The 26,594-nt window shown below is 37.2% G+C and overlaps 1 protein-coding gene across 9 annotated transcripts in view; it reads right to left on the bottom strand.

Annotated features, from left to right (window-relative positions):
• Window positions 1–26,594, bottom strand: part of CDK14 (cyclin dependent kinase 14) — a 631,911-nt gene that overhangs the window by 283,849 nt on the left and 321,468 nt on the right. For all 9 annotated transcript variants that reach the window (XM_021102363.2, XM_084976986.1, XM_084976983.1 and 6 more), the window contains one exon: window positions 23,506–23,629. In XM_021102363.2, coding sequence (XP_020958022.1) covers window positions 23,506–23,629 — 124 coding nt within the window. The remainder of the gene's footprint in view (window positions 1–23,505; window positions 23,630–26,594) is intronic.

Here is a 26,594-nt window from a genome sequence, read left to right as displayed (position 1 = left end):
TTGTAAATGACAGGCTTTCCTGGGGCAGCAGGGAAACTGATGGCTGGCAGCCGTGAGTTAATGACTGGGTGGAACAAACCGAAATAAACCATTATTTGAATATCCTCACCACTACAACCAAGTTGACTTCTAAAGCTCTGGCTTGTCTGCATAATAACCAGTTTAGCTCCTAAGACTCAGGATAAGCCTGCATGAGTAATCTGAATCATCAGGCAATTTAGAAGTTAAAAAAAAAAAAAAAATCTTCCTTGAAGGAAAACGTGCTTGCAAGTATAATACTTAGAATAGATTTCCCAAAGATGAAAATGTCAAGACTGCCCAAGCAGCTAGGATTTTATCTATCTATCTATCCATCCATCCATCCATCCAATCATCCATTTTTAATTGTGCTTTAGGGCCGCACCCACAGCATATGGATGCTCCCAGGCTAGGGGTCGAATCGGACCTATAGGTGCCAGTCTACACCACAGCCACAGCAATAGCCGTGCCAGATCCGGGCCATGTCTTGTGACCTACACTACAGCTCACAGCAATGCCAGATCCTTAACCCACTGAGTGAGGCCAGGGATCGAACCCGCATCCTTATGGATACTAGTTGGGTTCATTTCCGCTGTGCCACAAGGGGAACTCCCTAGGATTTTATTTTAAATTTTTACAATTCACATAATGAAGGTTTCATTTCCACATTCAATTTAACCACATGAAGGTACACTGCTCTAAATAACCAAGAACCAATGGAGGTAAAAGTATCAGGTAGAGGTTGAGAAGTTCTAACTCAGAATCGGCAGCCTGACAATCTATTTATCCTCACTTGTCAGCAAATATCACACATGCTAAGTCTGAGAGGACCAAGAGGGTTCCCAGAAGACTGCCATGGTTTTAAAAGAGCTGTCAACAATAAAATGTAAACTCGTCTTGTGCTATACTAGACAAGTGTCGTATCCTTTAAGAACTAAAGACAGAAACCTAACATCTGAAGCACATGTCCTTTTTAGAATCTGTTAAATATACTTTAAATATTCCCATCTTGTCAGTCCAAATAACTTGTTCTTCAAGGCATTTATCTTCATGAGTGAAGCTCGACTTGAAATCTTACAATGTAGCTGAAGGCATTTTAAATTTAGAAACTTCCTTCAAACTAAATTTGAGTTCCAGAATCAAAGTCTTCTCTATTTTGCTATCCATCCTTTTATTCATCCAATTCTTTCCTTCATTAAACAGTTCATTAAAGGAGCACAAAGGGGAAATTATATTTGAAATATATGTCTGGAAGTTAAGTAAAATTTAGTACATGTGTGGATTGATTAATCTTTGAAATCATGATTGTGTATTAAAATCCAAGAGTATGAGACAATATTCATGAGCAGAAAATGACTCTAAATCTAATATATGTCATTAAAGAAAGGACTATATCAAATGCTTTGAACAAATGCATTTTGTATACATGCCTAAGAATAAATTTTAAGGGAATTAATCTTCTAAACAAAACAAAATACTCACAGATTTTTTTTCAGAATGATATCCTTAGACTGTGTCATTTTCTATAAACTTATCGATTTTTTTGTAATATTTTTACCATGAAGTCACAAATGACTATTTTCTATTACAAGTTACTGACTTTACCTGGCTCTTATGATAAGCCCATTCTTCCTCAATGTGTACATTAGTAAATTTGGGCTAATTTTTTATATCATGGGTTTTAACTTAAAAAAGGTTTGGTAAAGACGATATATCATTATCAAGGTGGACTTTTGAGGAAAGATACATATGACAAAGGCCAAAAGTTCAGAGGTTAAAACTCTTAACACGTAAAAGTGGAAAACAGCCTCTTCTGTTTTCACCCAAAAGGTAAATGTTCTTCCCGACAAGCTCTCAAACCCTCACGATTTATGAAGACTCTTCGAATGGTTATAAAACACTCACAAAACAAACAACTGTGCCATTTAGTGCAGCGATATTACATGAAAGGAAAACACCGTGTGACATATGTCAACATTGTAAAACTTTTATAGTCTGTGCTATGATTCAGGATCTACACTTTGCCTTTAAGTTTTCAGTACAAATACCAATTTCAAAGTACACTTTTTTGATTAGCTCTTCGTTACTACAAAAAATGGCAATGTTAATTTATTCTAATTACACTTTGTAAGTTTGGGGAATATCAGATCTATTGGACACTTTCAGAAATAATAACTTCCAAAAGACAAGTGTGCTAAATTAAAATGCTACAAATCATTTTATTAACTAATCGTATTCCTTTGAAAAGCTCACAGAACTAAATGCTCTATTACCAGCTCACTGGTTATATTAAGAAGAAAAACTGAATTTCCAGAGCACGGGTTGGCAAATTACATGTCATGGACCAAATCCAGCCACATCCTTTTGTTGAAAGTATGCCTGTAGCTGTTTTTTCACTAAAACAATAGGTTTGTGTAGTTGTGACAGAGATGGCATGGTCAAAAATATTTATTATCTGTCTCTTTGAAAAAAATTTTTTTGCCAACTCCAATCTAGAATATCTCATAAGACAGAAATCCTGTTTTTCCAAGCAGGGTTTGATTATTTGGGGCCCCACTTTTCTAGACTGACTAAGGACTGAAAAAATTTTTTAAAATAATAGTAAGAAAAATATTTACCTGACTGCTATAGGAACAAGGTGATATAAATGTTCTAAAACTCGATTATGGAGGTGGTTTTACTATAACATATCCGTAACAGACTCGTCAAATTGCAACTGGTAAATTCCACTGCATCTAAAATACAATGCAATGAGCAAAAACACTGAAAGATAATATCTGAAGTAAATTCACTTCATTGTTATAGTTGGATAAAATATTAAAACTGAATGGTATTAGAAGGTCACAATAAGGAAAAATCAGCTGATGATCTGATTTTGTGACTTTGGATAGGAATATTTCTACAGTTTATGATATGAACTGTTAAAAAAACAATGTAGAATTATGAAAAATATTCTTAAAGTATTTTTAAAGTATTAAAATACATTAGATGTATTAAAGTAGTAAAATACATTACATTAGATGCCAGACTCAACATGAGTATTCATCTATGTACCAGGAGGTAGATGATGTGGGAGTAGTAATTATTTTATTCTTTTTTTAAATTAAACTATAGTTAATTTACAACGTCTCTTCAATTTGTTGTACAGCAATGTGACCCAATCTTCCTGAGGGCACCCAAGCTGAAGTTTCAGAAGTGAAGGGTTTAAAGAATGATTTAACCTGAGATACACCTGAAATTTAACCTGAGATAATTCAAAATTAAAATAATGACCATTTAACATGATTGAACTAGTCTATACCCTTTAAGAGAATCTAATAACTACAGCGAATCCAAAGGGAAAAAAGAGAAACAGCATTAATAAGAGGAGGCCATCCAGGTTTTCTGCACAAAAGTTTTCATTAAAAACCTGAGTAGTATGTTTCATGTATATTGAGATTTAAGGAAGCAAAGGACCCTATTTGTGTTGGAATACAACATTATTGGATTTCAACATAAATTTTGGAAACGGAGTTCCCATTATGGCTCAACGGAAATGAATCCGACCAGGAACCATGAGGTTGTGGGTTCAATCCTTTGCCTCCCTCAGTGGGTAAAGGATCTGGCATTATCATGAGCTGTGGTATAGGTTGCAGACATGGCTCAGATCTGGCATTGCTGTGGCTCTGGTGTAGGCTGGCAGCAACAGCTCTGATTAGACCCCTCGCCTGGGAAACTCTATATGCTACTGGTATGGCCCTAAAAGGACAAAAGACAAAAAAATAAAAATAAAAATAAAAATAAGTTTTGGAACTGTTTGATGTAAAAACATTTGTTCCTTTTTTACTGCATTTCTGGTATAGCACATAAATAACCACTTTACCAAAAACATCATGTGGAGAACTTAAACTGGTGAATGTGTGGTAAGAAACTCACCAAATGTATGCCCTTAAAAAGCTATGTATGTACCCATTAAATATAAAGCAATTTACCTTTTTTAAAATATATGTCACTATACAAAAAGGGCTATGGAGTACCCACAGTTACAATTGCTACTAGGTGCAGATATGTAAGGGTGTCATCAAGGAGTAAAGGTATTTAGAAAATTTCTAAATAGCTACTGTGACTAGGTTTACAAGTTTATGAGAAAATGTTTTTAGATTTGCTTCCTTTAGCATTGTTATCTTGTTATCTCTATAAATAGAGAGAGAAAGAAAGGATTGTGCATTCTCTTTTGGTGTAAAGATTTGCTTTGAACTTATTTTTAAAAATGACACTTTCTACAAACATTCAAAGTTCTTCATTCTTTCTCCTTATTTCCTAGTTACAGTCATTAGAATGATTACACTAAGAAAGGTAATGAAATATCCACTCTTAATAAGGTTGGCAGTCAAAATAATTCCATATTCACTGGGTTTAAATTTTCATGGGCAAACCAGACATTAGCTTTGAAGCTGGCAAAGGTGTTTTTAAGAAAATGACCACAAACTCTACTTATACGGCAGACAATAGAGTAAACTTATTTAGAAGCATAGTTTCTAAGGGACATTTTAAAATTCTAAAACCAGAGAGTTCCGTTGTGGCACAATGGGATTGGTGGCATCTTGGGAGTACTGGGGTGCAGGTTCGATCCCCAGTCTGGCACAGTAGGTTAAGGATCTGGTGTTGCTGCAGCTGTGGCTTAGGATTCAGATGCAGCTGAGATCACAAGTGTGTATCAGATTTGATTCCTGGCCTGGGAATTCCGTGTGCAGCAGAGTGGGAAAAAAAAAAAAAAAAAAAAAAAAAGGAGAGAGAGAGAGAGAAAACCCAAAACCTGAAATTTGAAGCTTAAAGATCATTAAATCCAGTCTTACTTTTCTTTTTCTTAAATTTTCAGAAAACAGAAGTGCCTGTTTAAGTGAGTAGTCCAAGGTCAAACAGCTAATTAGTAAAAACGTTAGAACAACCGCTTGGACTTCTCACTCCTGCTACCATGTTCCTTTTATTAAATGTCACTGTGAAATGAAAAGAGATGCCATCTCTGCCCAAGGGAGGGATTCCAGAGAAGACATGGGTTTCCCAGTTGCTCTTGCTCAGTCTTGGCTGTCACTCTGCTAGCCCGGAGAACCAGGAAACCAGACTAGGACTTATTCTCGCATCTCTGGCCTCCCCAGATCAGTCAATGTGCTCTGTGTGGCAAGCTGTAGGTTGCAGGCCTCTGCCTCGGGGCCCTGCCACAGTCCCAGGGGCTCAGCTGTGCAGGCACTGGGCCTGGCCCAGGTCTCGGCTGACCAGCAGCAGATTCTAGCTGATAGGAGGCCAGAGAAATAAGTGTTCAGCCCTCTTGTGCTGCAGCCCCTGAGGCCTCTGAGCACGGGACCAAGCCCTTTTCCAGATACATGTGACTAAAGGTGAAACTCAGAGACTGAAACTGAAGAAAGGAAAGTGGTGGATGGAAACAAGTCTGCCTAGAACAGCCTGAAGGCCAAATAAGAATAAAGCAAGTGAACCATCAGATCAGCAGCTGTTTCAGGGCCATTGTGGAAAGAGGCCGGAAAAAAAATAATAATAAAAAATATAACCAAATAGTTGCCATCTGCTGCTGTTGCTACCACCTAATTGAGGTTTAATATACTCTCTGGCTTTGTTGTCCATATGTCCACCAATATTTCTGCCTGTGGCTAAACAGTAGAAGCTCTGTCCTTTGTCCTGGTACTTGTAGAAGGACTATAAATATTACCATTATATAAACCCACTTACCTTTACTTACCCTGGACCCTGCCTTGTCCCTGTCTTTGTCTCAGAAACCTCATAAAATCCTATTCATCCTTTGAAAAGACTTCTTTAGGCTGTCCCCAAGCTGTCCCCAAGCAAAAAGTAGGGCACCCTTTGCCAGCCTCCCATTCTGTATAGAGAAGTCACCTGTTGGAAAATATTATCATCGGTGGTATAAACTGTCTCTTTTCTCAGTGAGCTGCCTAAGGACCACCTGCAGAACTATCACTTAACTTCTCAGCCTTCTATTTTGGTTTCTGGAAAAAAAAGGCTTATGAAAAGATCAAGTAAGATACTACAAGTAGAGGAACCACTCAGTATCTGACACAGGCACCAATCGATAAGGCTTACTTTTCATTACCATTTATCATCAATCATCGTCATCATCAATACCATTACCCTTTATACATCTTTACACTCTAGCATAAGTCTTTACATGCTCGGTTCATTGTTACCTTTTATGGAAAATCACAGTCTTTATGGAAAACTATGACATCACTGGACAGTATTTTTCACATCAGCAGTAGTTGGCAGACTCTAAGGTGGTTTCCCTGACTCCCCCGCCACCCGCCCCTGACTCCTGGTGTTCATGCTCTTATGGAATCTCCTCTTCTTGAGTACAGGCAGAACCTGTTACTTGTTTCTAAAAATAAAGGAACATGGCAAAGGTAATGGGACATCATTTCTAATATTAGGTTTACACACGACTATAACTTCTGTCTTGCTACAGACTCTCTTCATTGCCTTCTTTGTCTGCATGCTTGAGTGAAGCAAGTAGCCATGCCGGAGAGGTCCACACAGCCAGAAACTGAGGGCAGGGAGTTCCCACTGTGGCTCAGTGAGCTAAGAACCTGACGAGTATCCATGAGGAAGTGGGTTTGATCCCTGGCCTTGTTCAGTGGGTTAAAGGATCTGGCATCGCCGCAAGCTGCGGCATAGGTCATAGATGCAGCTTGGATCTGGCATTGCTGTGGCTGTGGTTATGGTGTAGGCCAGCAGCTGCAGCTCCAATTTGACCCTCAGCCTGGGAGCTTCCATATGCCTAGATGTTGCCCTAAAAAGAAAAAAAAAAATAAAGAAAAAGAAGGGTGGCCTCTGGTCCTTAAGTTTAGAACTGAGGTCCTGAGTCCTACAGATGGCTAGGAACTGAATTCTGTCAACAACCATGTGAACTTGGGTAGATCCTTTCCCAGTGGGACCTTCAGGTGACACCACGATTGCAGCCTATAAGAGACCTTAAAGCAGAGGCACCTAGCTAGGCCATGAACACATTGCTAATCCTCAGACATTGATAATAAACACGTGCTGTGTTAAGAAGCTCAGTGTGGTAATCAGTTAGATAGCACAAAGATAACTTACACAGCAACATTTCCCCACCTTATGTTCCATGAGTCAAAAATCTGTCCTTAATGAACTAAATTTAGGAGAGCTAATGTCAGATTTTAATTTAACTGCAAAAGATCAAGCATCTTTATTCCCCAGCTAGTAAATGCTGTGATTCCACTGGGCAGGGAGAAGCAGGAAAGACATACCTGTAGCTCACCCAAAACTGATTTGACCAAGAAACATTTTTGTAGTTAAAAAATTACTTTTCATTAAGAATGTTCAAGTGATCACAATTTTTAAAATATCTTTTCAGGTTCACAGAAGCAGGAAAGACACAGCAATCAAAAGCTGGCACTGGCTCCTCAGTTTTTAAAAGGCAAGTGTACACAGGGGACAGTAGCCATTCAACTAATCGGAGAAACTGTCTGGCTCCTTCAAGAAATAATAACAAGGACAAAAAAGTTCCAGTTCCAATATTTCTATAGTCTTTTCTGGTCTCTTACACTCTAAATAAACTAAGCATTATGTTTTTATGAGCAAGACAATTATACACTTGTGTTTCTCAACAAAAAAATTCACAGTTATGAAGGAGACCAGTCATTCTCATTCTTTCTTCCCCAGATGCCCCCATCACCTGCTACCAGCATTGAGGATGACTGTCTGTGAACTGACAGCTTGGTAGGGATTGGGCATCTTGGACAGAGGAATGGAAGTGGCGGAATAAAGTCTAATGAGCACCTTGCTTGGTGTCACATATGTTTAAGAAAAAAAAAAAAGGTTTTGAATTTTGTTCTTGTTTTTAACGCCTTCGAGAAATTTTATCTTTGGCAATGAAAGAGCAAATAGGCAAACAAGAGAATGTTAGTTACTGCCGTTAATGTTTGTGTTTTCAATTTACAGATAACCTTGAGAGCCGGTGGGGCAAACTGCTGTGATTATTTTGGCATTCGCTTAGTAATTCAAAGACAATTTCAAATTTTTCATTAAAATTTCTCTACTTCTCAGAGCGATTTCAAAGAATTTATTTATAGCTATTCTCCTTGATAAGTGCTGGAAAGCAAAAGGGATTTATCTATAATTTTCATATTTAAAAGATCACTGATCATAACAATCAGAACAATCTGAATACTCTTCATGTTGATATTTAAAAGATATGTGATCGTATAAGACGATTTCAAGAAAAATTACTTTCAGCCTATAGACTCAACAGAAATGTCAATGTTAAAATGTTAGTCATTCTGACGCTCGAGTTGAGCTAAAATTATAAGCCCAAGTCGATGTGCTTGTAGTATTAAAAATAATACAGTTAAGGAGTTCCCATTGTGGCTCAGCAGCAATGAACCGGACTAGTACCCATGAGGATGCAGGTTTGATCCCTGGCCTCACTCAGTGGGTTAAGGATCCAGTATTGCCGTGAGCTGGGGTGCAGGTCACAGACGAGGCTTGGATCTGGTGTTGCTGTGGCTGTGGTGTAGGCTGGTAGCTGCAGTTCTGATTAAACCTCTAGTCTGGGAACTGCCACATGACATAGGTGTGGCCCTAAAACGCAAAACAAAAAATTAAATTAAAAAATATATAACAATTAAAATATTATAATTAAAAATATTACATATTAAAAATGGGGTAATAAGACCTGTACTGCCTACTTCTTAGGGTTATAAGAATAAATAAAATAAGAGTTAAGAAATCACCTTATAAACTATAAGGTGCTGCTTTATTATTAGAAATAACAGAAGTTTGAATCGGTTTCATTTCCTAAGAGCAATCTAATGTCGAGTGCTTCAGATAAAATGTTTCAACAACACAACCACTAGAATGCTTTCAGACGTGGAATTTAATATTCAAAACTAAGAACGCTTTCTGATACTAGAGTCTGCAATGACTTCTACATATTGAACTAGGCAAGATGATCAGCCTGTTTCAACACTGTGTGGCAGAGATGCCCACATCCAGAGTGGGCCACAGACATGTCACTCAGAAAGAAGTTACAATAAGCTACTCTTAAAATTTAGTGAGTTTGCTGACATAACCCAGGCTGACAAAATGTAGGGTACTTGGAATTTTATTGTAATGAAAGCTGCATGCTACACTGCACTGGATGGAATGTACTGCTAAGCAATCTACCACGTACCATTATCTTAAATCATTCATTTTGACAATCTACGCATATTTGTTTTTGAAGATTAAAATGTATTCCTTAGTTTGTGCACCTTTATCATTGTCTATTTTTCTTCTTGAGATTTTAAGACTGGCCACGTGAACTTAGATGTCAAACCTAATTTCCAAAAAACTGCCAGAAAAGCCTTAGAAGACAAGTTATAATGGTCCCACCTAGTCTTCTTCTCAACCAATTTCACTGCTTTACCGAGCAGCAAAGCTCTGAAGACCCTTAAAAAAATCAATATGCCATTTTTCATTTATATTCAGCATTACCAGATAATGTAAAACTAATTTCTGCAGTGAGATTATCTCCTTGGAGACTATAAACATTGACACTGGACAGAAGTACTCTTTGTTTTAGCTATTTCAAGGGTTTACTCATTCCTTTACTAAACTGTACACTAAGGTTTAATTGTATTTTTCATTAGAACTGATTTTTCTTGTGGTTCACAAAATTTCCTCATCTCACAGTTCTTTCCTAATGAAATAGTTGACAGAAGCACTCAGATGTTGCTTATGAAGAGAAAATGTATCGTGCCAGTGGATTTTCAGTCTGGTATTTAGAACACAGTGTTCCACCTCTTAAAAAAAATCAATATGAAGCAAAATTTTATTCTTAAAGAATGGCCAGTGCTACAAATCTATCATAACATTTTTTAATCACAAGAATGATTTCCTTTTATTAAATTATCTTTAGTCCCTTACTAGAGAAGCTAAACTAAATGGCACTGCGATAGAGATATCTTTAAATCTGAGCTAAAAACCACAGGAAGCTTTTAACATTAATTTGTAAATAATTATTTTTAAAGTCTTACCTTGCCCAGTTATTATACTTTAGAAATAAAAGACGTTATCTATAAGCTATACGAGAGTGGTTTTAACCTTAGCTTACTTCCTAGTCCAAGGGCATCTCTGTCTAACACAATAACTGATATTCCAAATGGTGACTGCAAAGACACCAAGAGAAAGATCTTAAGAACTGTGTCACCTTAATTGACACTGCATACTCAGCCATGAGCACAGGGCTGGGTAGATAGTAAGCGCTCAGTAAAAATCTGTTGAATGAACTATTAAATAACATTCCATCTTATATCCTTGTTTACAAAAGCAAGAAAGCATGTTATACATTTTAGAGAAAAAAAAAGAACACATGAAAAATAAATAACATCTGAACACTCATACCCTAATTCCAGAGTTCCCCTGTGGCATGGTGAGTTAAGGATCTGGCATTGTCACTGTAGTTGGCTTGGGTCACTTCTATGGTGCAAGTTCAATCCCTGACCCAGGAACTTCCATATTTTTTGGCTACAGCCACAAAAACAACAAATTAAAAAAAAAAAAACTGTAAACCAAATCTAAATGTCCATCAGCAGATGAATCGATAAGGAAGATGTGGAATACTTCTCAGCCATAAAAAAGAAGAATATTTTGCCATTTGCAGCAATGTGGATGGACTTGGAGGGCATTATGCTAAGTGAATTAAGTTAGAGAGAAAGACAAATATTATATGATATGTGACAGGTGGAATCTAACATATACAACAGACTGGTGAATATAACAAAATAGAAATAGACTCACAGGTATGGAGAACAAACTAGTGGCTATGAGTGGGGAGAGTAGAGGGACAATATAGGATGGAGGAGTGAGAGGTACAAACTATTGAGTGTAAGGCTGAAATGACGTATTTATACAACATGGGGAATATACCCAATACTTTGTCATAACTGTAAAAGGAGTACAACCCTTAAAAATGCATTTTATGTATACACACACACACACACACACACACACACATTTCTCTCTCTCTTTCTCTCCCTCTCTCTATAGAGAGAGACAGAAGAGACAGAAGAGAGAGAGAGGAAAAACAAATTAAAAATGAAAACTTTTTTAAAAATTAAAAAAGAAACTCCTAAGCCCTAAAGGATTTAAAAAAAAAAAAAAGGACTTTTGTATGGATTGTGCATAAGCCAGGCACTGCCTTTAAATGATTTCTAAGTATTAACTTATTTAACTCTTCTTATAATTTTGTGAGGTGCCTAGTCTTACCATGATCATTCTCATTTTGAAACAAGTAAATTTAAGGCATAGAGAATTTCAGTGACTCACAATTTGTTAACAGCAGAGGCATGATTCAAACTCAGGCATCTGGCTCCAGAATCTGCACCCTAACCATTCTGGGATATTTTGTTCTTTTTTCTTTTTTTTTTTTCACTTGGGTATATTTGTTTCCATGTAAAATGTTTTCTCTTGCAGATGTAAAAACGTTTTTCTTAGAACTTCTGTTACAGTTCCACCCGCCCTCCACTATGTACTGTTTCTTTTCTTTCTTATCTTTATTTTAGGACTGCACCTGAGGCATATGGAAGTTTCCAAGCTAAGGGTCCAATTCGGAGCTGCAGCTGCTGGCCTACACCACAGCCACAGCAACGCCAGATCCTTAACCCACTGAGTGAAGCTAGGGATCAAACCTGCATCCTGAGGGACACTATGTCGGGTTCTTAAGCCACTGAGCCACAATGGGAACTCCTGTGTGCTGTTTCTTTCCAGCCTTTGGAAGAAGTAAGATTTGAACAGAAGATTCCACCCACTGGGCAGCATCAAGAGTGTTTGTCACCTACTACCCAGCACTGCTAAGTCACTAAGGGGAACACCAATACAGACTTCATTTGCGCACAGGGCTTCTCAAGGCTTTAATTTAACCCAGGAATATAATGAAAGAGGATGGTTCCTTCAAGTTCATAAATTACCATGGCTTTATTCCAATTTATATTTCCAATGGGGCTTCCTACAGGTTTACTGTGAGAAATGTTCTTTATATTGTTTTTTGCGGTTTCCTCAAGAACATGTTCTAGTCCCAGTGTTTAGGACTGAGCCATCTCACAAGTCATCAGACGAACAGAGGCTATTTTGACCTGGACATCTGGTTAGCACATCTGCCTTCTCACATGTTTTGGGAACTAAGACAATGCATGTGTTAAAGAAGTTATCAACAGCATTTTGGGAACTACATTAGGGCTGTAGAGACATTGGTAATAATATTAATAATAATGTGACACGATGTTTACTAAGTAAAAGGCACAATGTCAACTTAATTTTCCATCTCTGGACCAAAATATATAGTTTTAAAATGAGCGGTTTGGACTAGATAACCTAAGGTTTCTTCAAAATCCAGAGAAAATCTAAAAAATTCTGCATTGCTGGTTCCATCCCTGGCCCAGCACAGTGGTTTAAGGATCCTGAGTTACCACAGCTGTGGTGTAGGTCACAGATGTGGCTGGGATTCAATCCCTGGCCTGGGAACTTCTATATGCTGCAGGGGTAGCCAAAACGGGAAAAAATAAATAAATAAATAAAAATAAAATTCTGAAAATGTAAATATAACAGGTTTTCCTTTTCTCTTATACAATTATAACAGATTTATTTCAACTTTCACCTCAGAGTTGTTACCTTTATTCCAAAAAACAAAAAGAATAAGACTTTCCTAATGATATGACTCAAGCAATAGTTAGATGATAACTTCAAAAATAACATCATAGGAGTTCCTGTTGTGGCTCAGCAGTAACAAATTGGACTAGTACCCACAAGAATGCAGGTTGGATCCCTGGTCCTGCTCAGTGGGTTAAGGATCCAGAGCTGCAGTGAAATGCGGTGTAGGTTGAAGACACAGCTCAGATCTGGACTGCTATGGCTGTGGCGTAGGCTGGCAGCTGCAGCTCTGATTCAACTGCTAGCCTGGGAACTTCCATATGCCACAGGCAAAGTCTTAAAAAAAATACACACACAAATAAAAATGTCATATTCTGCTTCTAGTTCTTTCAGCAAAATGCTTGCATTTCATATCGATTTCATATTGTTCTTGTAAGATTAATATTAATGGTTCCCATTAAATGTTCCTAACTTGCTTTAAGTAGCTTGGAGAGCTTACTGACAACTTCACAGAGGCCATCATAACCATATTATCCTAAAATATTCCAACTTTTCTTATACTTCTCTTTATGCTTCTGTTGTCCCATTCTCTTGATGGGGGGACTCAATGTAGGCAGCTCACTGACCATTTTCACCCAGTGCTGCTCATTCTATGACTTCCAGGTTGGTTCAAAGCACACTTTCCACATGTAAAATGGGTTGGTACTTGTTTCACACGATAGATTTCTTTAACTGAGAACTCGACTCCCAAACTGGAATAAACACTTCAATCTGCCCTTTATGTAAGTATCTTTCCAGATTAAAAATTAGAATGCTAAATAACTTGACAGATACTTAATAGAGAGATATTCCATTTTTAAAGCTTGAATTTGTGCAAAAAAGTTACATTATTTTAGATCTGTAATCTTGATTACACACACATCAAGGTTATTTTATAGTATGTGATAAAGTAAGGATTGTTTTTCAGCTGTGTATCTAAATTTCCTAAGCAGTACAGATCATTAGCTCTTAGTTGTTTTTTATTTTTTAATTTTCCAGTACATTCTTCTCTCATTAAAAGAAGAAAACTCCTCGCATCCTATGTGTATCTATTGCAATGGAAGAAATCCTTCAAGGTGAGAAGGAAAATTTTAAATATTAATATGAATATGCACTATTTTAAAAGCAATAAACCAACACATAAAGCAATTTAAAAACATCTTAAATTGAAAGAGAATGTATGTGTATAATTGGGTGGCTAAATCACTTTGTGGTCCAGCAGAAATTATCATGACACTGTAAATGAACTATGCTTCAATATAACTTTAAAAAATAAAAATACCTTAGAGAACCAAAGAGGAAAGCAAACTGATATTAAATCGACAGTATTAAAATAAGAAAAAAAATCAAAATCGTAAAATTTTCAAGCATGCCTAACTTTCAGAATTTACTGTAAATGTCAGATTTCCCATAGTATCCAGTCAGTTTTTCTTGCTTCCAGTAAAAATTTTAGGAAACATGTGCTTTAGACAATGACTCACTGTCAGCCACAATTCTAGCATAAATCAGGCATACTGATGCATGAATCAGTTGAGTCTGGTTTTGGCTACATTTTAAAATGTGGTTTCTTGGAAGGTAAAGAGCAGAAGATGGAGAGAGATCCACAAACAAGAGACATGAATGAACTGCTAACTCTAGGCAACCTTTTACACTTAGCTATAGGTTACAAAAACTCATGTTCAAGTGTAATCAATGTGGACTTAAATAGCAGATGAGTGTTACATGATTCTAGTTTTCATTTCAGTGCTATTCTTGCTAACATCATTTATAATTCTTCTACTATGGTCATCACTGCCAGCACCTAGGTAGGGTTCCAGTCATTCCACATACAGATTTTTGAAGGCTATCCTGGTATATTTCAACTCATATTCTGCATTACTTCTCCGATTTGCTGCCAACAAGTTTGCCCTCGTATTGTATAGAAAAACAATAATAATATTTTGCATATTGAAATCCCTTTGCTCAGAAGGTTTCCACCAAGAGTGGAGAATAAGATGATTGGCCCTATTTGAAGCAGTCTGTTCTGCATTTTAAGATGCCTCGTTACCTCACATGTGGGATTTGGCTAAAAATGAACTAACACTTTTGAATTTACTCATTTCCATAGAGTTTGAAGCTGCCATTCTTAGCAATCAACCCCTATCCACATGGCTTCAATCTGCTTTATGGTGACTAAAGAGGGATTTCTCATAGACAGAGAGGAATATGCTTATTAGTTACAGTTCATATATTTCTTTCTTATTTCCATTTACAATTTAAAAATATGTAAGTTTTTAGAAGATTTTTTAGGACAGTGAAGCTCTTCTGTAGGCTACTGTAATGGCAAATATATTACGTGGCATTATAATTTGTCAAAACCCATAGAATGTACAACATCAAGAGTGAACCCTAATGTAAACTATGAACTTTAGGTGGTACTGATGTGTCAATGTAGGTTCATCAGTTGTAATAAATGTACCACTCTGGTGGGGCATGTTGATAATGGAGGAGGCTATATATGTGTGGGTAGAGGGGATATATGGAAATTCTTTGTACTTTCTGCTCAATTTTACTATGAATCTAAAACTGCTCTTAAAAACAAAGTCCATTTAAAAGGAGGAAAAAACATAGGCAAAGCATTCTCTGACATAAACCTTATGAATGTTTCCTTAGGTCCGTCTCCCAAAGCAATAGAAAGAAAAGCGGAAATGAACAAATGGGACCAAATCAAACTCAAAGGCTTTTGCACAGCAAAGGAAACCATAAACAAAACAAAAAGACAACCTACAGACTGGGAGAAAATATTTGCAAATGATGCAACTGACAAGGGCTTAATTTCTGAAATAAATAGCTCATACAACTCAACAACAAAAAAGAACCCAAACCAAAAAAATGGACAGAAGACCTAAATAAACATTTCTCCAAAGAAGACGTACAGATGGCCAATAGACACATGAAAAGATGTTCACCATCACTAATTATTATGGAAATGCAAATCAAAACTACAATGAGGATCTGCTTTCCTACGATGATTCCCCTGGTTAGGGACCACATGCAGAATGCAGGGGTGTTTTTTGGTTTGTGAAAAAACACAAAGCCTCATTTGCAAATGCGGGATGAAAGGCTGTGAGTGTGTGAGTGTAAAGAGGGCGGAGGTCCATAGCCATGGGAAAGGCAGGAGAGGAAATGTGGGGGTTGACTGGGCTGTGAGGGAGGCTGGCCAGGGGCATGGGACCTTCACCTAGAAGATACGACAGTAGGAGAGGACTGGAGTTGGGAGTGAGCTGGAGTCTGACAACCTTGAAAGAATGCGAGCTCTGGAATTAGACTTGCTGGTCATATGACCATCCTAGCTTTCTACTGCTATGTCAGAAATTATCCCTGAATTGAACACTCTAAACAGTGAACATTAAAAAACAAACAAAAAGCACTATGAGGTATCATCTCACACTGATCAGAATGGTTATCATCAAAAAATCTACAAACAATAAAGGTTGGAGAGTGTTGGTGGGAATGTAAATTGGTACAACCACTATGGTCTCTCTCTTTTTTTTTTTTTGGTTGAACCCACCTGGGCCAGGAATCAAGCCCAAGCCACAGCAGTGACCCAAGGTGCTACAGTGACAATACCAGATCCTTAACCCACTGTACCACAAGAGAATTCCACTACAGCCACTATGGAAAACAGTATGGAGTTTCCTCAAAAAACTAAAAACAGAAGTAACACATGATCTAGTAGTCCTACTCATGGGCATATTCCCAAACAAAACTGTAATTCAAAAAGATACATGTATCCCTATGTTCACAGCAGCACTATTTACAATAGACAAAAGACATGGAAACAACCTAAATGTCCATGGACAGATGAATGGATAGAGAAGACGTGGCATGCATATATACATACATAAAACTCAACCAATAAAAAGAATGAAATGATGCCATCTGAGCAACACAAATGCACTTACAGACTCTTATACGAACATTGTAAATCAACTATACTTCAATAAAAAAAATTTTTAGATGAAAAAAAGGAGGAAAAAACACATGTAGGTAGCATGTTAACATGCCCAGGAAAAAGTTACATTACAATAATGCAAATCAGAAAAAAACAATAGAATGAAATGTCATCATCATCCCTCTTGAATGCAAGAGAACTTCTGAGGGGTTAAGCAAGGATATTAAACAATATTTAAATAATGAAGCTAAGTAATGATTTCATGATCCAAAAGGAGACAATTTTAAGTGTCAATGTGCCTTTTCAAATGGGTTACCCCATCTTAAAAACTATGAGTTGGGGGATAACTTTGTCTAATTCACATGTCAACCAAATTATTTCTAACATGGAATCTTAATAGTCTACTGGATAGATTTTAAGATATTCACATTTTGACTTGGAATTTTAATGAAATCCAGAAAAAATTATGGGAAAAAAGCCCTTTCTTTGGTTCATATTATAGAACAAATTATTATAAAAATAGTGTTTAGTTTTCAAAGTTATATGAAAGCAATTTTCTGAACTTTGCATTAAAACTGCTTACCTGTTAAACTATTCAAAGGACCATTCTAAAAGTAGAGTGACACCTCACATTAGATAATAAAGATACTTTTGCTAACAGAAAATACATTCTAAATTTAAAATACAGTAAAATTGAATCCCACAGGCCAAAACAATAGACTAATTTATATCTAACCTTGAATTTATAACTGTGACTTCAATGGTGAATTTTATATGCTAATGATAAAAAAATAGTTAGGAGTCTATACTTCGGAGACTAACAGGCTTTTATTCAGAAACTTTATATTTATCAATCTGACAGACTCTACTCTGCATCTGAAAGCAGTTGATTTCTTTCTGATTTCTACAATTCCCTACATGAATTCTAAGAGCCACAATACAAAACAAGCTGAGCACTCACCCTGGCCTCTGCGGAATCACATTGCTGATGTGTTCTGCAAATTAATCTAAAATGTGATTTACAATAATTTCCTTTTTCAAATCATGACAAGGAACGGCCTGGAGGAGGAAACTACCAACATGAGGAAGGTAATACTTTAGCCCTCTGGGGGGAAAGAGACCTGTATAATTTTACTTGATTAAAACCAAGAGCTGTTTAACTCAGTTTCTGCAGTTGGAAAGCCAGTAAACTAAGCCAAGACCTTAAATGCTTATAATAGAGAGTTCTCACTGTCTCTTTTTGTCACGGGCAAAGTGAACCCAGCTGTGTTCCATATAGCAAGGCCATGACCCCTAAAAATAGCAGAAGAATGGCTGGAAAATGTGGATGCCACCATCATCGTGTTACAGGAATTACAGGAAGCTGCAATTCTACAGACTCATCTATTTTGGTTTAATCTCATTCACATGGAAAAATACCTTTACATTTTTCATACTGCAAATGAATATTAATTTCTTGCTGAGTTTACTTATGCATTTATCTGTCATACTATGATAATTTCCTTTTAATGTGATCTCAACGTATATCATAAAAGTGTGGCTCTCACCTATTTGAATTTTCAGAAGCTAGAAGAAAAAATCAGATCCTAGGAAGAGAGAGTAAAGCATTGATTATGGTTTCAGTGGACAGAGAGCTATCCACCAGTGAATATCTGGTCATCAGAAAGTAAGTTAAACTAATTTCAGAAGCATATAACATAAAAAATCAGCACTAGAAAGTATCTATTCAGTGCACTTACTTTTCAGTTGAGGAGCATAAGCTCAGAGGGGATAAATGACTTCTTAAAAGTCATAAGCTAGTTACAGACAGAGCTAGTTTTCCTAATTCAAGGCTTAATACACTTTGCTCTCAACAATAGTACAACTAGACAATCATTTAAGGTCTGCAGAGCAGGAACTTCAAATCTTACACATCTTTTGTGCATATTTATAGCCGCTCAATCATGTTTATTTCTGCAGCCTGAAGCTGCAAATATAATATCAAGCAGGTATGTAGGGTCAATGGATCAGAGCCTCTAAGCAATCCTGAGGTTCCAGGGCCATCTGAAGCCATCTAAGTCCATCTGTATTCTGGACTGTGCCCAGCCAGAACAGCAGTGATGAAGAGAAAATTAATTTGTAAACTGCTGGTTTGCTAAAGCAGATCAAGCAGAAATCAGCAAATTCAGGTGGGTCTCAGTCTTTACACTAGTACTCAGTTTTGTTACGCATATTGTTCCTGCACAAGACTGACATTTACTGAGTGCCTCGGATGTTACAGATATCGCCCAGCCAAGAGTGAGCAAGACAGGCCAAGTCCCTGCCCTCATGGAACTTACCATCAAGTAGCAGAAACAAAAAAATCAACATATAAACTAAGTGAACCAAATCACTTCAGTGCACTGTAAGTACTATTGAAGAAGCTGAACTGGATGATGATAAAGGCAAAATTCTATTTTTGGAAAGGTGGCCTCTTTAAATGGGTAACATGTGGCCTATGACCTTCGTGATGAAAAAAGAGGCAGTTATGTGAGAAGCAGGAGGAAGAGTACTCCAGGCAAAGCGAAAGGCTAAGTAAGAGGCTCTGATGTGGCTACACGTTTGGGGTTTGGTTGTAACACGGTGCACAAGGAGAAGCAACGGGGTGAAGATAAGGGACTTGAAATGTTTTTTCTCAAAGATCATGTTAGGATGAACACTTTTTAGAAATGAGTCGGAGGGCCTCTACACCATTTTATTATCTTATTATATACAGGCAAGGCACACCTCTACATTAGGAAAGCCACAGTGACTCTAAATCATATGTAATTTACATATTTAAAATGCATCTAGAAGTCTAAATATGACACAAATGAACATCTATGAAACAGAAACAGAGTCACAGATACAGAGAACCGACTTGTGGTTGTCAAGGGGAAGAGGGTAGGAGGGGAACGACTAGGAGTTTGGAACTACCAGATGCAAACTATCATATATAGAATGGATAAACAACAACTGAATGAATCACTGAATCACTCTGCTGTACAGCAGAAAGTAACACAACATTGTAAATCAACTATATTGATTTTTTTTTTTTTTTGCTTTTTAGGGCCGCACCCACAGCATATGGAAGTTCCCAGATTAGGGATCAAATAGGAGCTACAGCTGCCAGACTGTGCCACAGTCACGCCAGATCCGAGCTGCATCTGCAACCCACACCACAGCTCACAGCCAACACCAGATCCCCAACCCACAGGGTAAGGCCAGGGATTGAACCGGCATCCTCATGGATACTAGTCGGATTTGTTTCCACTGCACCACAATGGGAACTCCTGAGTAATTTTTTTAAAATGCATCTAGAAAATAAGTCTCAGATAAGTTCTTAAATACAACATTACTTACAAGAAAAAAATTAGTACAGAATTTTGACCACCTGGAAATCAGAATTGCATTCCTTTTAAATCTGAATGGGTCTACCAATACATTATCATCTGGATTAACTTGTCCAACAGGTAAAATCTCCAGAGTTCTCAGGTTGAACTCACTCACTACCACTGAACTAGTCAAATGATGAAATGTTCTTTAAATTATGTGGCGCATTTTTTTTAGTGCAATCTATTTTCACTGCATGGGTCTCACATTTATCATATGTAAAAAACATGTAACAATAATTTGCTATATTTATTAATATATAGACATAAATTTATATAATGGCCAATCATTTACTGAAAGATTAGGCAGCTCTGTTAGGTAAAATAGATACATGTACAAAAGGTCTAGGCAACCTGAAACTGAAGGATATGGATCAAGAATCTGAATTTCAGTTTTGTAAGCAGCTACCCATATGATCAAGCCTGGGCAGATTTCTAATCCTCTCTGATTCCCATATCAAAAGTATAGGTTAAACCTTACTAGGGTGAAGAGACAAAGAAACTAGAATTTCTCAATGTCTGGCACATAGAATAAATTTTAGTGTTTCTTTCTCCCCTCATATAGTTTTTCTAATAAAAAGAGTAGTGTTTAAGATACAGGATCTATGCTCACACAGATTTCATTTGTTTCTTTTAATCAAAATTTTATGATATTTTTCGCATAGGAGAAAAAGGTAGGACAAAGGAAGTGCTGCTAAAGCACATCAAGCTTTGAATTAAGACCTAGTGTTTCTAATTGTTCTGCTGCCTGGAACCATCCCATTTTGACTGTCTAAGCTTCTCCACAGTTTCCGCTGTGTTTCCTTCATCTCAGACATAAACACGTGCCCAAGCGCAATAAATCACAGTTAATTGCATGTCTTAAATTAAAAGACAAAAATGATGCACAATTAATTGGGGGAAATTGTCAGTTGGTGAATAAGCCTTGCTTGTTACACTTTGTGCGCAGGATGCGTGCCAAGTGTGTGCTCCAGGAAAGGAGATTCAGTACGTGACACTGAGGTACAACCTTTCTGCAGAGCAGCCTGGTCTAAAGAATCAAACACTATAAAACACTTGGCGCTGTAATGGCAGCACACACAGCTTTCTCTAGAAGGACGCTCAATACAGGACTGTGAATAATTAGGAACAATTAGAAAGAATCAAAATGCTCACTGATAAGGAACTGACTAAAAAGACTAGGTTTTGGCCATTAAAGGAAAAATCTAAGGCGTTATAAATGATTTTTTTTTTCAAATTGAATAACATGAGAAAATGTCCAAGACATATTTTGTGAAAACTGCTTACAAAACGAATCTTTCTTTCTTCCTTCCTTTCTTCCTTTCTTTCTTCCTCCCTCCCTCCATTCCTTTCTTTCCTTTTCTTTTTTTCAGGATTATATGATAGGTGGAAGAAGCAAGAAAAGAAAGGAGGAGAAAGATATGGGAAAAGGTACAACATAAATGTTAACACTTGTTACCTCTGAGTTGTTCATAGTTTCTAAATTTTATAATTTTCTAAATAACTTTCTAAGTGGTTTAAAAATACATTCCAATTTATTTCTGAATCTGACATTACAAAATATCCATTTTAAAGATCCTTTAGAATCTTTTAACAGGAACTTACCTGACAATAAAAACGTTGTCATAAAATTAAAAAATGATCCCCAATAAGCACTTATATACAATTCTATTGATCTCTTGGTTATACAGACAAAATCGACTTTATAAAAATGTGTTTTAAAAATATACAAGAAAACTACGTTCAACAAAATTAGATGTTCAGTACAATAATTCGTTCTAACATATACCATATAGCATATTAACATACCAGAAGAAAATTACCATAAATCCTTATTAAATCCTTATTATTTGTGAACTATAAAATATGTTCACAGCAAATCCAATAACCTCAAATTTTAAGAACTGCAGATTTCTGCTTTACCCACCTACCCTCCCACTATTTTCTACCCTGTAACAGGACAACTTTATACCTAGCCATCTAGTTTGATGCTAAAATTTGACAACAAACAACTCACACACACATAACAGTTTCATCATTTTTACCAAACAAGATGAGAACAAATAGTTTTGTAATATATCACCAATCATGCTAATTTTTGTTCTATTTCAATTTTTGAAGAAAAGAATATATCACACCCAACAGAGTAGGATTCATTCCAAAGGTAATGAAGAGTCTACTACCCTTGAAATATGAAATAAACATTTCCTGCTCTCTTTTATTTATCGGGGGGTAGGGTGAGAAAAAAATAATCATAGTTTAGCAAAAGCCCATTTCTCAACCTCAGGTGCCTTTATGTCCCAAGGGTACTATTTCCATTCCACTCTTAATGGAACAAATTTCTAATCAGAATATGTATTCAAAAAGAATTGAGGCCATGCAAAGTCAACGCATCACACTGCCATCAGCATTCCTGGTGCTGGGAATCAACTCGGCAGTCTCTCTGGTGTGACAGAGCCAGGGTGGGGTGGAAACATCAGACTTGATGAAGGGAGGGGAGGCAGCAAGGACAACACAACAGTGCTGCTTCTCTTTGGGTGCTCAAGTCAGCACTGGAGGAAAGCTTCTAAGCTGGAAGGGGCCTACCTTAAAACCTTACATTCTTACATTCCTTTAAGGAATGGGGCCAAGGCAGGACCTCAACTCTCAAATCAGCATCAGTGCTACTTTTATAAAGTTATTGAGAATTTCTGAAACAATAGTCACTTTAGGAGAGGTTAGCAGTACCCCTGGATGATGATGATGATGATGATTTTTTAGGGACGCACCTCCAGCATATGGAGGTTCCCAGGTGAGGGGTCAAATCAGGGCTATAGCTGCCAGCCTACATCACAGCCACAGCAATGCCAGATCCGAGCCGTGTCTGTGACCTATACCACAGCTCATGGCAATGCTGGATCCTTAACCCACTAGCGAGGCCAGGGATAGAACCTGCGTCCTCATGGATACTAGTCAGGTTTGTTATCACTGAGCCATAATGGGAACTCCAGATTTGTAAATGATTAAAACTGTGGGACAAGATACACAATTGAATACATGTTGTGATGCTCTGAAACAGTCCAGAGGCTTAAATTCAGGTTTCTCCAAGTTTGACAATATATTGATAATTGTTGAAGCTGGGTGATGGGAAATGGGGACTCTTTACAGCATCCTTCTACTTTTGAATGAGCTGTCATGATAGAAAGTGGAGAAAAAGTAGATTTCTTTCAATATATTCTACTGATTTTTCTTTTGGGAATATATGAGATCGGATTTTTGCTTATGATTATTTAAGACTTTAACAGACAATGAAATTTTTAAAAACCCACCAAGCATGATGTTGATCATTAAAAAAAAAAAAAATTCCTTCACTCCTGAAAAAAATCTTACCAGGATCTATAATGATAGAAAAAGTGCACCTAAACAAATCCAGTGCCACCATCTGCCTGGCATTCTCACAGTGTGACAAAATAGACTGGTAATTAACTGCTTTCCTACCGAAATCTGCCAGCTTTAACTCCCCCGTGTCACTGATCAGAAGGTTCTGTGGTTTCAGGTCTCTGTGCAAAATATAACGCTGGTGGATGTAAGACAGCCCTCGCAGCAACTGAAATAAAAACAACTGAAAAAATAGGGAGACAAAAGTTAAAACCTGAATACAGACAAATGCCAGTTTCTACATACAGTCTGCCAAGAGCTTATATTTAGTGAAAATGGGTACCCATCACTAAATTTCCTACCAAATTGTTTAAACAAAATGTGCATAAAGGTATGGAAATTCCTAATTCATTATGAAGTACATCCCAAAATTTCTAACAACCTATTTTGTCAACCCAGAGTGATACCTCCTCAGCCAGAGACATCTATAAACAAATCTGTGTTCCATAAATCAAGCAAAATGTAAAGAATCATTTTTCAAAATAATTTTTGATTTCATCAAGTCTAAATTGATGCTTGAGATACGAGAAAAAAAATCTATCAGAACATTATAAAAAGCAGAATTTTTTTTACTAAGTTTGTGTAAATGTGCATGTATTTAATTCCATACAAATGACATCAACATGGTACCCAAGGATTTATCCATTAACATGCTTTTTTACGAAGGAGTTCCCTGGAGGTCTAGTAGTTAGAACTCGGTGCTTTCATGGCTGTGGCCTGAGTTCAATCCCTGGTCTGGGAATTGAGATGCCACATTAAGCTGGTACATACTATGCCCAAAGGGGGTGAGGGTATGCTTTAAGGAATGGAAAGATAAGATGATTTCAAATAATTAAAACAAAAACAGTCACATGGTCCAATTATTACTGCACTGTAATTATACTGCTCTTGCACATATGGCCATAGAGATTATGTTGTTGCCTAAAGACAGACATGTACCTTCACTAATTACAGAACAGATCCATCCTAAAGGGAAAGACAACACAGAAACCAGAGAAATGAAGAATTCAAGAGCAATTTTTTTTGTAAGAAATAATTTTTAAAAGTGACTAATGGCCTTTCCTGTTTAACTTCATATTGGATCACATCACATGTTTCCATTTTTATAACAAAAAATATAATTCACTAGGCTTTCCAATATTTTGTTCATAAAAAAGGGGTATCTTTAAACAATTTCCTTGCCAAAATAATCCTAATTGACATAGTTTTTAAAAACCACTCTTCCAAAACAAAAATAAAAACAAATGGTTTTAAGTGACATCAACATCGATATTGTAGTCTATGCAATCAGCTAGTAATAAAATGCAATTTCAGGGAAATTTTAAATGAATGAGCTGCCAAATATGGGTAGTAGAAGGATTTCAGAATCTTCAAACAGAAAAGATTGGGCAACTTCAGGGTCCTGGAAGCTGGCATTTCTGGAATATTTTCCAACTAACTAGGAGCTCTGAAAGCCATGTAAAGTTTATACAGCGTAGATAACTAGCAATAACAGTAAACAAATTCATTTCAAACTCTTTGCATGTGATAATATGCTATGGAACAGTGAAGGCCTAGGATCATTATTTCTAGAATCTAAGTACCAGAAAGTAAAAGCCTGTTCTGTGTTAGCCCAGATTACATTACTGGATCAAGAACCTCAAGAAGCAAGCATCTCCTGGACTCTTCCTTTCAATCCTCCCTGTGTAGCAGATAGAAAGACTTAACACCATCCCCAGAGACTTCCAGTCTCCTTCTTCACTTCTAATATCCCCTGCAGCCTGAAGCCAAAAGCTCACTATTTCTAAGAAAACCCTTCAGTTGAGAAGGGAGAAAGGATAAGCCAAAAAAAGCCACTTTGTGTTTTCAAAAGCACCATAAATAAATAAATAAATGGAACACAAAGGCAGAACACCTAGCCAATAAATTTAATTTCAAAAATAAACTGATTTTCAAAAGAAAGTTTGCATTCTGCAAGGTGTAGCAGAGACTTACCCAACTGTGATTATCTACTGAACCACAGCAATACATTTTCGTTGAACAAACAAAGGACACAAAGTGCCAGCTGCCATCCTAGGCATCATCAAATATGAACTCATTTAATCTCTGTAATAATTTGAATGATGAAGGCTGTCATTTCTATGTTTGTATCAGTGATGAGGAAACTGAGACCAGTTTCTGTCATAAAGCAACTCAGGGGGCAGAGCCCGGACTCAAAGCCAAGCCATCTGACACCAAAATCCACACCCTTAACCACTATACTATAGGAATCTTGGCCAAAACACAAGTAGGCAGAGTTGACATATGAGCTGCTTCCTCCAGGTGACAGGATAGTCTGGACATCTCAGAGCATGGCCGCTGAGCCGAGCCTGACTCCGGCTGGGTACCCGGCATCATTACTCCACATTCCCTGCCTCCCTGCAGTCTTACCCACCCCCACACGTAGAGCACACTGCTTTTCAACCCCTTACCTTTGTTCTTGTTTCTTCTCTGACAGAAAAGCCCTGTCCCACTTTTGCCTGCTAATCTTCATGTACTTCTTAGGTCTTTCCTCAAACACCACTCCCCACTGTGGAGCATCCCTGATCCCCGGCTTTCACTCCCCCTACAGGTCTGTGTGAGGGGCTCCTCCTCAGTGGTCCTGGGGCAGCCTTGGTGAATGTCTATGGCAGTGTGATATTATCCCTCCTCCCAGAGACTCTGTGCCTTAACCATCTTCCTAACCTGGGTACAGAGCTGACATTCATATGCTAGTAATATGATGACAACAGACTTTAGAGACATCTGGATGAAGCAGATACAAAAATACCAGACTCCTGGAATGGGATTCTCTAGAAGCTAAGGGTATAAGTGCAAAGATCAAGCAGTCCCAAAGGGCTCTTCTACTAATACCTTTACTAATTGGTGAAAATATATAATCCTCATGCTAATCCAGAAGCTATTCAAATAGGATAGCGTATTAAAGAAGATAAGGAAATCCATGTTAGGAAAGGATGCAACCACATACTCCAACTACAACCGTATACATGACAAACTAAACCCCAAACAAAACAAACAGAGCCCCAGACATTACATTAGAGCCCCAAACAACATTTTTGATCTTTGAACAATACACAAAGCTGAGCGAGAACAAAGCACCATAAAACAAATTTATCCAGGATTTATTAAGT

Source organism: Sus scrofa, chromosome 9, assembly GCF_054392235.1.
Source record: "Sus scrofa isolate SSC_HxYL_T2T_F1_AM1 chromosome 9, Sscrofa_HxYL_maternal_Yorkshire_Landrace_v2.0, whole genome shotgun sequence".
In the NCBI taxonomy this organism is placed as follows: Eukaryota; Metazoa; Chordata; class Mammalia; order Artiodactyla; family Suidae; genus Sus; species Sus scrofa.
The sequence above is the reverse complement of the archived record's forward strand: the minus strand, read 5'-3'. Positions and strand labels throughout refer to the sequence as shown.